General features: G+C 44.0%; 1 protein-coding gene across 1 annotated transcript; it reads left to right on the top strand.

The window, feature by feature from the left end:
* The first annotated feature begins 1,619 nt into the window (after positions 1 to 1,619).
* LOC100018894 (cytochrome P450 2G1) lies at positions 1,620 to 12,886 on the top strand. The gene is made up of 9 exons (XM_001371901.3): positions 1,620 to 1,799; positions 2,419 to 2,581; positions 4,083 to 4,232; positions 4,870 to 5,030; positions 6,933 to 7,109; positions 8,664 to 8,805; positions 11,027 to 11,214; positions 11,337 to 11,478; positions 12,571 to 12,886. The coding sequence occupies exons 1-9, from the start codon at positions 1,620 to 1,622 to the stop codon at positions 12,750 to 12,752; spliced, it is 1,485 nt and encodes a 494-aa protein (XP_001371938.1). The 3' UTR covers positions 12,753 to 12,886.
* The last annotated feature ends 1,374 nt before the right edge of the window (positions 12,887 to 14,260 follow it).

Genomic DNA, 14,260 nt, shown 5'->3' with positions numbered 1-14,260 from the left:
TAGTATTCTCTTTCCACCTGCCTGAAATCCTTCTGAAACAAACAATAAAGAGCTTAAACCCAACCCATAGGCAACCTGTCTCAGTTCTCCAGCCCCACCCTAGGCATCTCTGCTGGCTCCTGGACCCTTTCCTCCCCAAGCTCTTGACTCACCCAGTTCTTCTTCTGCACCAGTCTTGATTTGTGCCTGTGGCCCTCTCTGGGCTCTTATTTTCACCATATAAAAGAGTGAACTTTAAGTGCAGTTTCTTCCCCAAAGACCCTTAAAGCCTCAGAGGCTCAAGGAAATCAGGAAGGGGAAAAAAAGTAATTTATTATGTACCTACTATGTGCCAGGCACCATACCAAGCACTTTGAAAATATCCCATTTGATCCTCAAAATAACTCAGAGAAGTCAGTACTGTTAGTATTCCTGTTTTACAGTTGAGAAAACTGAGGCAAGATTAAGTGAGGCAGAGTCACACAGATAGTGTCTGAAGGCAGATTTGAATTTGGCTCTTATTGACTCTAGGCTGGACTCCACTCTATCCCCTGCCTCCAAGGCAAATAGAGGTGAAGTGACTTGCCTAGGGTAATACAGATAGTAAGTGTCATAGGGTAGATTTGAACTCAGGTCTTCCTGACTCTAGGCTCAGTGCTCTGTCCCCTGGGCTGCCTATAGTGCAGTGGGAAGAGCGCCAGCAGGATCCTTGCTCTGCTGTTTAGGAACAAAGGTCCAGAACTAAAAGAGACCTCAGTAGCCACTGTCTCCTGCTACCTCCCACCCCGTGCCTGTTTGCTCATCTCTAGCACAAGAGAATTGGACTAGAAGGACCCCAACGTTCCTTCCAGCTTTCTCCAGAGGCCAAAGTCATTTCTTTTTTTTTTTTAAACCCTTACCTTCCGTCTTGGAGTCAATACTGTGTATTGGCTCCAAGGCAGAAGAGTGGTAAGGGTAGGCAATGGGGGTCAAGTGACTTGCCCACGGTCACACAGCTGGGAAGTGTCTGAGGCCAGATTTGAACCTAGGACCTCCCGTCTCTAGGGCTAGCTCTCAATTCATTGAGCTACCCAGCTGCCCCCCCAAAGTAATTTCTGCAGAGAGACAGACACAACTCGAAGCCATCTGGGTCCAACTCCTCATTTTACAAATGAGGAAACTGAGTCTCAAGGAGAGGAAGTTCTTCCACAGCATCCTAGAGCTAGACAGGCTCCCTGAAGTTAGTCTCTCATCTAACAGGCGAAGAAACCAATTCAGGAAGGGGTAGTGCACTTGCCCAGAGTCACACAGGCAGTCAGTAGCAGAGTTTAATTCCGATTTAGATCCTCTAACTCCCAAACCAAAGTCCTTGCCAGGCCGCCATGTCTGTCTCTAGAAGGAGGAATGGGACCCGGGCTAAAGGGAGAAGGAGCTGAGAGATCGGGTCCAAGACCCCCTTCTTCAGGAAGCTTTGCCTGGTTGCTCCAGTGAGGAGGGACCTTTCCTTCCATGGCTCGGGGAGGGGACACCACTTATGTAATTCTTAGTGCCAGGCTTTGGGAAGTTTAATCCCACAGAGATTAGATTTCAGATAAGTCTGAAGCCTGAGGAATATATAGCCGGGGTTCTTAGCAGGCTGGGCACCCCATACTCTGGGCACCATGGAGTTTGGTGGAGCTATCACCCTTTTCTTGGCCCTCTGCGTACCCTGTCTCGTCATCCTCATTGCCTGGAAGCGCATGCACAAAGGGGGCAAGCTGCCTCCTGGGCCCACTCCCCTACCCTTCCTGGGCAACCTGCTGCAGGTTCGAACTGATGCCACGTTTCAGTCTTTCCTGGAGGTGAGTCTGCCCACCTTTTCTTTTCTTTCTTTTTTTTTAAACCCTCACCTTCCATCTTGGAGTCAATACTGTGTATTGGCTCCAAGGCAGAAGAGTGGTAAGGGCTAGGCCATGGGGGTCAAGTGACTTGCCCAGGGTCACACAGCTGGCAAGTGTCTGAGGCCAGATTTGAACCAAAGACCTCCTATCTCTAGGCCTGGCTCTCCATCCACTGAGCCACCTGAAGCTCCAGGGTTGGAGCCTGGATGCTTAAAATCCATGGATGTTAGAACCGGAATCCCTAGACTGACGATCACAATTGGAGTAAATTACAGAATGTTAATGGTGTAAAGGCTTATTTAATCTTAAACCAAAAGGCCTAGAAGAGCCCTTAGAAATCATCTAGTTGACTCCCCACATTGAACAAACGGGGAAGGGCCAAGAGAAGAGAAATGACTTACCCAAGGACACTTGGGAATCCAGGATAGAGCCTGGGATGAAACCTAGCTGGCTTGATCAGGGCTGTTCCCACTCTACCACTCTTGAGTACTTCCCTGCCTTTTCTCTGAGACCCCAACTGGAGAAATAAGGGCTTCAATCCCCCTCCACCCTTGTCTCACCCCTATTCCCTTCTCCTCAGCTCAGTAAGAAATATGGACCTGTGTTTACTGTCTACATGGGCCCTCGGAGAGTTGTTGTGCTATGTGGCCACGAGGCAGTGAAGGAGGCACTGGTGGACCAGGCGGAGGAGTTCAGTGGCCGTGGGGAGCTGGCCTCCATTGACCGGAACTTCCAGGGCCACGGTGAGCCATCTTGCTTCTGTAAAGTCTGCTGACTGTCAAATGGTTATGATGCTCATAGTTCCCTGCCCCATATAAGGTGCAACCCTTCCCCAATACCCTCTAGAATCAAGAGAAAAATGGCCACCACCAACCTAGTGCTTGGCGGTTGGGTGGGGAGGGGACAGACCTGTACACAAGTTTAAGACTTAGATGGGAGAAGGAGCTTCACAACCTCCATCTCCCAACCCTGGGAGATTCTTTTTCCATTTAATTAATTTTAAATTAAATTACCTGAATGTAATTTAGTCTTATAGTCCAGATCCACCCCCTTCCCATCCCCACTGAGATGGGGAGAAATACAAAATAACTCTGGACATTTCCATTAGATGTCTGCCATCACCAGAATGCCCTCCCGACTCATCTCTGCCTCTTGACTTCTCTGGATTCCTCTGAGTCTCAACTAAAGTCCTACCTTTTGCAGAAGAACTCTGTCCTGGTCCTGCTTAATCTTCCTGCCTTCCATCAGAGACTCCCTCTAATTTTTCCTGCCTGTAGCTAGTTTCTACATGGTTGCTTGCAGGCTGTCTCACTGATTAACTGAGCTCATTGAGGACCGTGATTGTCTTTTGTCTTTCTTTGTTGGCTGGCATGCAGTAGGCACTTAATAAATGTTTCTTGCCTTGACTTGAGAGATGCTCTGCCAGAGGATCCAAGTGGGCTACAAAACTCCCTGAACCAGGTTAAAATATAATTGGGAAATATTTAACAAAAGAAATAGAACTAGAACATAATATTCATTTGTGGTTTTCTAAGGCAGTCGAGGACTTCAGGGATCCATTGCTCTTTGTCTGGGCAAGAGTTCGCTTAAGGTCCCACAATGAGTTGGAGGGGGCTAGAAAACCCAGGGGCAGCTGGGTGGTGCAGTGGTTGGGGCACTGGATTCATCTTCCTGAGTTCAAATCTGGTTTCAGATACTTAACCTGCTGTGTGACCCAGGGCAAGTAACTTCACCTTGTCTGCCTCAGTTTCCTCAATTATAAAATGAGCTGGAAAAGGAAATGGCAAACCACTCCAGGATCTTTGCCAAGAAAACCTCCACTGGGGTCACAGAGAGTTGGACATTACTGAAAAATGAATGAACAATCAAATATTTCCAAGCTCTAGATCTATGATTTTATTATGGTTTTATGGACTCCCTGGGCTTCAGTTTTCTCCTCTGTAAAATGTCAGTAGGTTGGACTAGACAATCTCTGGGGTCTCTCTCAGTTCTGGATCTGTGATCTGGTTCTCAGTTTCCTTTTCTGTAAAAAAGAAGTTGTAGTAGGTTGCCTTTGATCTTACTCACAGTTACTGATCTATGATTATGTCACCTCTCTCAGCCTCAATTCTCTCTTCTGTAAAATGGGAATTGGTCCAGATTGATCCCTTCCAACACTAATTCCTCTCCCTCCCTGACCTACTTGCCTTTGAGCCTCCACTGCAACCCTTGGCACACAGTAGGTACTCATTTTTACACTGGCAGGCGTGGCATTGGCCAATGGGGATCGGTGGCGGATTTTGCGTCGTTTCTCTCTGACCGTCCTTCGAAATTTCGGGATGGGGAAGCGCAGCATTGAAGAACGCATTCAGGAAGAAGCTGGCTTCTTGATGGAGGAGTTTCGGAAGACCAAAGGTAGAGGCTTCCCAGGGGCCTTGGGAGAAATGGAAGCAGGAGAAGAGGGAGATGGAGGTGGTAACTCAAGACCAAAGGGCCACAAGGAGTACTAGAAGTGGGGGAAGGAGGTACTGGGAAAGATGGGCTTATGAAAATCTCAGCATTGGGGGAGGCATCTAGGCAGCTCTGGAAGAAAGTTTAATAAGGGGTGGGCTTGAAGAATTAATTCTAGAGGCTGCCCACCCTCTCTCCCTTGGTCCAGAATCACACCTAGAAGGGACCTAGAAAAAGCACTGAATTTGGAATCAGAAGACCTGAATTCAAATTTGGCCTCTCATTCAAATTACAATATACTGACCCGGTCCTCAGTTTCCTCATCTGCAAAATGAGAAGGGGTTGAGCTAAGTGACCTTTAAGGTTCCTTTTGGATCTATGACCTCATGATCTCAGCTTATGGGGACAAGCCCATATGACAGAGGAAGAAACTAAGGCCAGAGAGAGAAGAAAGGAGAAGTATCTAAGGTCACTTGGTGAATGGGGTATGAGGTGGACTTGACCCCAAATGGGTCACTGGGGTTTTTCCTTTCAAATCTCCATCTTTGTCTCTTTCACTCTCCCCATATTTCCTCCTTTCCTCTCTCTTTCTCTCTTCTAGGAACCCCCATTGATCCCACCTTCTTCTTGAGCCGCACCGTCTCCAACGTCATCAGTTCCGTGGTATTTGGGAGCCGGTTTGACTATGAGGACAAACAGTTCTTGTATCTGCTCCACCTGATCAATGAGAGCTTCATTGAGATGAGCACACCCTGGGCCCAGGTGGTATCTGTGGGGGCAACTCCTCCTAACCCCACCCAACCCCTACATCTAACAAAGGCTACCCAATGGGATCCTCAAAGCATAGACTCTTAGAATGTTAGCCTTATTGGGCACAGAATGTAATCGTCATAGAACCTTAGAATATTGGAATCTGAGAATATTAGACTCTTTTAATGTTAGAATACTAGAACCTTAGAAATAGAATAGAACCTTAATATTTACAGTAACCTAGAACCTCAGGGGATTAAAATATTTTAATTTTAGAGAACTAAAAAGCCTTATTCAAAGAACTTAGATTATAGAATTTCAGAATATTGGGAACTTAGAACCCTGGGATAAAAATCTCTTCATTTTAGAATACAAGTACCTTAGAAACAAAGAACTACACAATCTTAGGGTTATCACCTATTAAGCTCTAGAACCAGAGATTGATAGAACATTAGAACCTTAGAATCACAGAACTTTATGTTAAAATGTATACATTTTAGAATACAAGAGTGTTAGAAATATACTCTCTTAGAATCTTAGAGTAATAGAATCATAGCACATTGGAATTTTATTATATTAGAACCACATTATCTTGGAATTTTAGAATACTAGAATTTCTAGAGCTTTAGATTATAAAATCTTAGCATTTTGGAAACTTAGAATAGAAACCATATACAATATTAGAACTAGGTCAATCTTAGAATAACAGAACCATAGAAACAAAGCATCATGGAACCTTAGGACCATGGAATATTAGGCTCTCAAATTTTAGAATATTAGAATCATGAGTCTTAGAACCTTAGCAATATAGATTCAGAATCTTGGAATCTCAGAATCATCAAACCCCAGAGACTTAGACTCATGGAACCCAGAATTTCATAACTTTGAAATCACGGAACCTTGGAATCACAGAATTAAGAACCTTGGAATTATACTATAAACCTCAGAATCATGGAACTCTAAGATTTATTATTTTTTAGATAGTCATTTATTTATATACTTTATTATTTATTAGGGAAAGTGTGACATAGTAGATAAGGGAATCTCCTGAGAGGCAGAAAAAAATGAGGCTTAAATCCTATGGCTGGGTGGACTGGGTCCAAAATCAAGGAGAGAAATCTTCATAAGTTCAAATCTAGCCTTAGACACTTAGCTGTGTGACCTTGAGCAAGTCATTTTACCCTGTTGGCTTCAGTTTCTTCATTTATAAAATGAGCTGGAGAAGGAAATGGTAAACTACTCCAGTATCCTTGCCAAGAAAATCCAAAATGGGGTCATGAAGAGTCAACATGATTGAAATGATTCAACAAGAATAACCTGCTTTTGACAACTATGTTAGTTGGGTGACGTTGGGCAAATTATAAGTACTCAGTGCCCTCAGATGAGTCGGGGAGATGTATACCAGTGGAGAGAGTTTCCCACTCTGTAATTCCTTGTAATTGCTCACTTTGTGACCACCAACAAGTCATTTCACTTTTTTGCCCCTCAGTAAAGAGATTATAATCCCCACAGCATCTCAGCTTTAGGGGTGTTGGAGAGCCCAATGAGAAGTACATAGGAACTTGCAAACCTCCAAGTGGTTTGCAGATGTCACACGCACTAGAGGGGAGTTTAGAAAACATTTGGCCAGAAGGGAGTGGAAATGGAGATATGGTGATGGAGGGACGTGCTTTCACATTTTGTCTCTGTTTCTTTTCACTCCAATTTGGCAGAACAGCCAAAAAATGTTCTCTGGAAGAAAAAAATAGTTGTTGTTTTTTTTTCCCTCTGAAGTTTCTTAACCCTTTAGGTACCCCCACCCATTTAAGTCCTCCAATCCCTTCCCCTCCCTCAAGTCCTGTTTCTCCAGTCTAACTAGACTTGCTCTCCTGTCTCTCTCTCTCTCTCCATCCCCCCCCCCCCCCCATCTCCCAGCTCTATGATATGTACTCAGGGATTATGCAGTACTTGCCTGGCCGCCATAACAAAATTTACAACCTTATTGAAGAGCTGAAGGACTTCATTGCATCCAGGGTCAAGATCAACGAGGCTTCCCTGGATCCCAACAACCCTCGGGACTTCATTGATTGCTTCCTGGTCAAAATGCACCAGGTACCACCTGCAATATTCCCGACTCCTCCCTGAGTGCTCCCAGCCTCTCCCTATCCTTTCTCTATTGTCCAGGCTTGACACTTATCAGTAAAATCAAGAGTGATCTCATCTCTCCTTATGGTCCCATGAATCCAAGTCATATTCCTCAGGTTGTCTTTCAAACCCTCTCTCTTCAGTCACCTTCCCATCCCTTAGGCTCCCTCAACTTCCTCATATGCCATTTTCTTTTCCTTTCTTTTCTTTCATTTTTCTTTCCTCTTTTCTTTTTTCTTTTCTTTACTTTAATTTTTTCTTCTCTTGTCTTCTCTTCTACTATTTCCTTTCCTTTCCTTTCCTTTCCTTTCCTTTCCTTTCCTTTCCTTTCCTTTCCTTTCCTTTCCTTTCCTTTCCTTTCCTTTCCTTTCCTTTCCTTTCCTTTCCTTTCCTTTCCTTTCTTGCCATACCTTTCCTTTCCTTTCCTTTCCTTTCTTGCCATACCTTTCATCTTAGTATCAATTCTAAGACAGAAGAGTGGCACAGGCTAGGTAATCAGGGTTAAGTGACTTGCCCAGGGTCCCGCAGCTGCCCTGGACATTTTCTAGGGATCTTAAGTTCTCACATCTGGGTTCAAATCTTTACTCTGCTACTTACTAGCTGTGTAATACTAAGCAAATCCCTTCCTCAATCTTGAACTCAGTTTCCTCATCTGTAAAATGAAAGGGATCAGACTAGATAACCTCAAAGGACCTTTCCAAATCTATGCCAATCATTTCCCCAATCAACTGCCATCTTAAGTGTTTACTATGTACATAATACTGTGGATAAAAAGTCTTACATTATATTAAAGTGGGTAGGGATAAAGAACCTATAAATACATGCAGATGTTTGACAATTCAAGGGAAAACCACATTTGGATTTGGAATCAGAAGAGCTGGTCCATAAATCTAGAGCTAGAAATTCCAACTCCCTCATTTGACAGGAGATGAGAAAGCTGAGTGCCAAGAAAGTAAGCCAAGCAGCCCAAGCTCAAACAAATAGTATCAGAGGTAGGATTTGAACCTAGATCCTCTGACTTTAGACCCAGAGATCTTTCTGCTGTACCAGGTTCCATTACTTACTACAAGATGACTTTGGGCAAGTAACTTAATTTCTATGGACTTTAGTTTATCTGTAAAACGAGGGAACTGGACTTCATGTCCTCCGAGTTTTTTCCCCCAGTATAGATCTATGATTGTTTTTGAGCTAAGGGGGATCAAGAGAGGCTTCTCATAGAAAGGAAACCTTTTCCCTTCCCTACATAAGCCAAGTTCTGCCATTCTCCATCTGGAACACCCCTCCCCCCCCCAACCAGGCTGTCACTCCTCCTTGCCCCACGTGCCTGAGTCAATCTGCCTCTTTTTTCCTCCCTCCTCCAGAACGCCCTATCTGATCTCACTAATTCCCATTCCTAGAGACCCCTATTTACCAGGCCAAGATGGCCAGCAACTGAGACACAGCTGGGAAGGGGAAGGCTTATTGTTTAAGAGCAAAGGAAAGCATGAATTCTGAGTTGCATTGTCTCCCTTTTACCTCCAGGAAAAAAACAACCCTAAGACAGAATTCAACCTTAAGAACCTGGTCCTCACCACCTTAAACTTGTTCTTTGCTGGGACTGAAACAGTCAGCTCTACACTGCGCTACGGGTTTCTGCTTCTCATGAAATACCCAGAGGTGGGAGGTGAGGCTTCTTCCCGACCATCCTTCTGGTCCCCACCCCTCTTACCCCCATGTCCAGCCCTGAATAGAACCTCATTCCTTGATCCTGATCCTGATCCATGATCCTGATGGCCATGGACCTTCTGTTCTCCTTGAATCAATCATCTAGTCTAGTGATGGCAAACCTTTTAGAGACTGAGTGCCCAAACAGTAACCTTCATGCTGCATGTGGAACCCATCTCTGCCCCATCTTACCCCAGACAAGGGAGGGAGGAAGCACTTTCATTGAGCTACTGGGCAGAGGGATGGATCATGTGAGAAATGTCCTCAGGTAAGTGTAGAGGGTAGATAAGGAAACAGCCCCCTCTGGCACATTCCACCATGCATTCCATAGGTTTGCCACCACAGAGCTAGTTAATAGGCATTTGAGTACCTACTGTGTGCTAGATTTTGATCTACATTCTAGAGATATAAAAACAAAGACTCAGATAATCTCTACTCTCAAAAAACAGTAGGGTTGGGAGAGGGTGAAGGCATCTTGACTTTGCATCCACAGATACTATTACTTTGGGCAAGTTCTGATCTGCATTGAGCAGAAGGAATTCCCTCCCCTGCATTGATATAAAGGCTGATGAACTGAAAGGAGCCTGGTCTAAAAAAACCAAACAAATCTCAAATCCTCTGCCTAGTGCATCTCCTGGGGAGGACGCGCTTAATACTTACATAAACGTTTGATGAATGGAAATGGATTGAACCCTTCCCCTACCCTCTTGTTGCCGTGCCAGCCTTATAAAAATGGAATTTGGGTTAACAGTAGAGGCATTGGTGGCATTGTAGATAAATTATTGGAGTTAGAGTCAGAAAGCCCTAAGGTCAAAATCCAACCTCAGACATGAGCCATATTACTAGGTAAGTCGATTAAAGTTGCCTCAGTTTCCTAATCTCTAAAATAGAGCTAATAATAGTGCCTATCTCACAGAGTTGTTGTGAGGGTAAAATTGTTGTGGTTGTTCAGTTGTTTCAGTTGTGTCTGACTCTTTATGACTCCATCTGGGGTTTTCTTGGCAAGGATACTGAAGTGGCTGGTCATTTCCTTTTCCAGCTCATTTCATAGATGAGGAAACTAAGGCAAATAAGGTTAAGTGATTTGACCAGGGTCACACACCTCGTAAGTATTTGAGGTTATATTGGAACACAGGTCTTTCTGACTCCAAGCCTGTGTCAACATAAAATCTAGAAACCCCAAACTTGTAGCCTAGTAAGATCTGATGAACCCCAAGTTTTAGGACTAGCTCGTAAGTTGGAGACCCCAAAACTTGTCCTTGTTCCCTGTTCCCGTGAGAATCCACCCTGAAGGGAATCTCAGGCTGGCAGTTTCAGACTGAATAATAGACCCCGAGGTAAATGACAATCCCTGTCAGGTAGGGCCAAACCCAAGCCAAGTGACTCTTCTGGTCTCCAGAAGCCTCTCCCACTGTATCACACCCTCCTTTTGAGGATTGAACTCAGATCCTTCAGCTTCCAAGACTGATGTACTGCCTATTGAGCTAAAAAGTCACTTTTTATTTATTTACATAATTACATAATTCTTAAAGTCCAAGATTTGATCAGTCCCAAAGTTCTAGGATTCTAAATGTTCTAGAGATCTGTGTCTCCAAGATTTTGTGATTCAAGGGCTTTGGGGATCATCAGATGGCAGGATTCTGAAATACTAGGATTTAAAAATTCTATAGTCCTAAGAGTCTGAAATTTTATGTTCTCATGTTCTACGGCTTTGACACCCTACAGTTCTAGGCTGCTACTTTTTGGAGGTAGCGTGAAACTGTAGAAAGAGCACTATGTTAGGGAGTTGGGAGCCCTGGATTTAGATCTCGACTCTGCTATTGATCTGTATGACCTAAGGTAAATCATATAGTTTTGCCCTTTGTATCTGAGGGGGTTAGATGGCCTCTGAGATCCCTTCCAGCCCTCCATTCATCATCCCAAGAGTCAATGATTCCAAGAATCTCTCACATTAAGGTTAGCAGGTTCAATGACTTACATGTGGAAGATGATGAAATCAACTCCCTTCATTTACATGAGAAGCCCAGAGAGGGAGGTGACTTGCCCAAGGTCACCTAATCTCTGATATGATTCAGGCTCCCAGAGAGGGAGGTGACTTGCCCAAGGTCACCTAATCTCTGATATGATTCAGGCTCCTTTGAGACTGAAGTTCAGGTTCTTGTGATTTCTGATTCTTCCAGCCAAGGTCCAAAAGGAGATTGACCACGTCATTGGGCAAAACAGAATCCCCAAGGCAGAGGACCGGATGCAGATGCCATACACAGATGCAGTCATCCATGAGATCCAGAGGTTGACAGACATTGTGCCCATGGGCGTCCCTCACACAGTCACCCAAGATACCAACTTCCGAGGCTACATACTGCCAAAGGTCAGGGGCTCTTCCTGGTGTGTCTCCCCCACCCAGTCTTTTACTCCATTCCCCTGTTTACTACCCCAACTCCAGTCCCTATATTTTGAGCTGGCCTTCTGCTCATACTGTCCTCCCAACAGGGCACTGATATCTTCCCTCTCATTGGCTCTGCTCTCCGAGACCCCAAATATTTTAAAAAACCTGAAGCCTTTGAACCCCAGCACTTCCTTGATGAGGAGGGACGATTCAAGAAGAATGAGGCCTTTGTGCCATTCGCTTCTGGTGAGTTCTTAGATTTCTTTCCCTTCCTTCCTATCTTCTCATTCAGAGAAATCAAATTCTGGGATTTGAGTATGGTTTGTCCTGGGCTATAAGGCTGGGGCATAACCATGAACCCTTAGAATTTTAGAAAAGAATCACAACATCATCACTCTAGAGCTGGAGAGGATTCTTAGAGACCAACTGCCTCATTTTACAGAGGAGGAAACTGAGGCCCAGAGAAGGGAAGAGACTTGGCCAAGGTCATACAGGAAGACTCATAGAGGGAATTTGAACTCAGGGCCTCTGATACTCTTTCCATTGCCCCATGGAACAACAGAATTTTAGGACTGGAGGAAAGTACAATATCAAATTGTTAGACTCTAAATCTTGGCATCTTAGAACTTTTAGATGTCTGGAATCAGGGGTGTGCTGATAAAATGTTTCATAATCATCTCTCTGGAAAAAAAATTAATGTACCCATGACACACGTCTAAGTTTAATCTGAAGTATTAACATTTTTCTCTATTATTTACTTAAGACTAGACCATCAGCTTAACAATGAATCAAACTCTGTAGTTTTTGCCAATTTCTGAGGAGTAAATGCTTCTACTGAGAATTTAACAATAGGCTCACTGAAGCTTCTAAGCACTGGTTATTATATACTCCTTGGGGCAGTTAGGTGGCACAGTGGGATAGAATGCCAACCTGAAGTCAGGAGGATTCATCTTCCTGCATTCAAATCCTGCCCTTATCCCATACTAGTTGTGTGATTGTGGGCAAAATCACTTAACCTTCTCAGATTCCTAATCCATAAAATGAGGTGGAGAAGGCAATGGCAAACCATTCCAGTAACTTTGCCAAGAAAACCCAAAATGGGGTCAGAGAGAGTCGGACGTTACTGAAATGACAGAGTAACCAAATGGCACATTCCTGCTTTTGAACCCTTTGGATCTTAGAACTGCCTCCCCCATCCCATTGAGATCAATGCATATAAATATTTTATTTGATGAACACGATTTGGATTATCTGTTGGGAAACATTTCAATGATCCATGCTGTATGTTTCTTTTTTCCCCCCATTCCTGATACTGTGGACAATGGCGGCTCTCCCCAGGAAAGCGAGTGTGTCTGGGGGAGGCCATGGCCCGGATGGAGCTCTTCCTCTACTTCACCACCATCCTGCAGAACTTCTCCCTCCAACCTTTGGTTCCGCCTAGTGAGATTGATATCACACCCCAGATCAGTGGCTTCGGCAACATCCCTCCCACCTATAAGCTCTGCATTGTAGCCCGTTGATGGGCAGTTATGGGCAGGGTCTGGGACTACCTGTTCACCCTGCTTCACCATCATCTATATCTTTTGTGGCTTCCCCCAATAAAATTTTGTTGATGTTCTCTTCTCTGTGCTGATGGTGGGGGTAAAGGGCAGTTTGGTATGTGAATACACACAAGCATATTCAGTATGTCTGAAAGATTTAGAATCTATTCCTTCTGTCTGGATTTTGTCCCCAGCCTCTAGTAACTTATACTCTAACCCCAGGCTCCTCTTTCTAATAGCCTATTTCTGGCCTTGTCCTCCGCGGCCAAAGGACAGACCTTCTTTGGCTCCCTATGGCTTCTAGAATTGGATCTACACATCACCCTGGTATTTGAGGTTTCCCCAGTCTGGCCTGGATTCCCTTTTTCGTCCCCTGTTCCCCATGTGCTCCCTGTGATACTCTAGGTCTATGGTGGTGAACCTATGGTACACATGCCACAGATGGCACATAGAGACCTCTCTGTGGGCTGGCATGCCTGCTAGCTGTCATAGCAGCACAGAGTTTGCCAGAGTTCATTACTAGAAAGCCAGAGGGAGGTGGGACTGGGCTGCAAAAGAAATTCTTCCCATGGCCATGTCTGAAAGAAAGAACAAAAGAAGGGAAGGAAAGGAAAAAAAGGAAAGAAGGAAGGAAAGAAGAAAGAACTGCTATGAATCTCTCTATATCTTGATTGGTCATGAACTCTTTTCCTATCCATAGATCTGACAGGTAATTCCTCCCATGTTCCACTAATTAACTTATGATGTTATCTGTCATATCTAAACCATGTACCTGTTTTGACCTTTCCTTGGCATATCATGTGAAATGTTGGTTTATGCTTAGTTTCTGCCAGACAATCTTCTAGTTTTCCAAACAGTTTTTTCTTATCTTTGGGTTTATTAAACACAAGGTTATTGTGCCCATTTTGCTTCTGTATATTATGTACCTAATCTCTTTCACCAATCAACTTCTTTCTTACCCTATACCAGATTGTTTTGATGATTATGATTTTGTAGGACAGTTTGAGATTTGGCACTGCTAGGTTCCTTTCCTTCCCATTTGTCATTGATTTTCCTTGATTTACGTAGCTCTGCATCCACTTATTATCTAGCCATATATCTCCATCTTATCCACAAGAATAGCATTAGAAGTTTTTTCCAAATGTTTTGCCAGAATCTAGTTAACCTATATCTGTAAATTCTTCCAGTGTCCCAATCTGTTCCTGTCAAAAAAAAGAAATGAGGGTTGTCTGGCATGACCTGTCCTTGATGGAACTGTGCTGATTTTGTAATCGCTGCTTCCTTTTCTAGACATTCACTAGCCATTCCTTTAATAATATATTCTTGAATGTTGTCAGAAACCAATCTCAAGCTCACTTGTCTTTAGTTTGCCATCTCAGTCCATCACACAGCCAACACTTATTAGACACTTACTCTATGCTGCCTTGGGAGAAAGCTGTTTTGGTCAAGCCAGACTGAAAGATGTTAAGAATCAGTTGGAATGGATT

Source organism: Monodelphis domestica, chromosome 4, assembly GCF_027887165.1.
Source record: "Monodelphis domestica isolate mMonDom1 chromosome 4, mMonDom1.pri, whole genome shotgun sequence".
Taxonomy (NCBI): domain Eukaryota; kingdom Metazoa; phylum Chordata; class Mammalia; order Didelphimorphia; family Didelphidae; genus Monodelphis; species Monodelphis domestica.
The sequence above is the reverse complement of the archived record's forward strand: the minus strand, read 5'-3'. Positions and strand labels throughout refer to the sequence as shown.

What these genes read in the sequence shown, in the direction of transcription:
- LOC100018894 (XM_001371901.3), top strand. Translation starts at nt 1,620, where the DNA reads ATGGAGTTTGGTGGAGCTATCACCCTTTTCTTGGCCCTCTGCGTACCC. An exon ending in CCGGAACTTCCAGGGCCACG is followed by an intron (nt 2,582 to 4,082) that starts GTGAGCCATCTT and finishes TTACACTGGCAG; the next exon opens with GCGTGGCATTGGCCAATGGG. An exon ending in TGAGCACACCCTGGGCCCAG is followed by an intron (nt 5,031 to 6,932) that starts GTGGTATCTGTG and finishes CCCATCTCCCAG; the next exon opens with CTCTATGATATGTACTCAGG.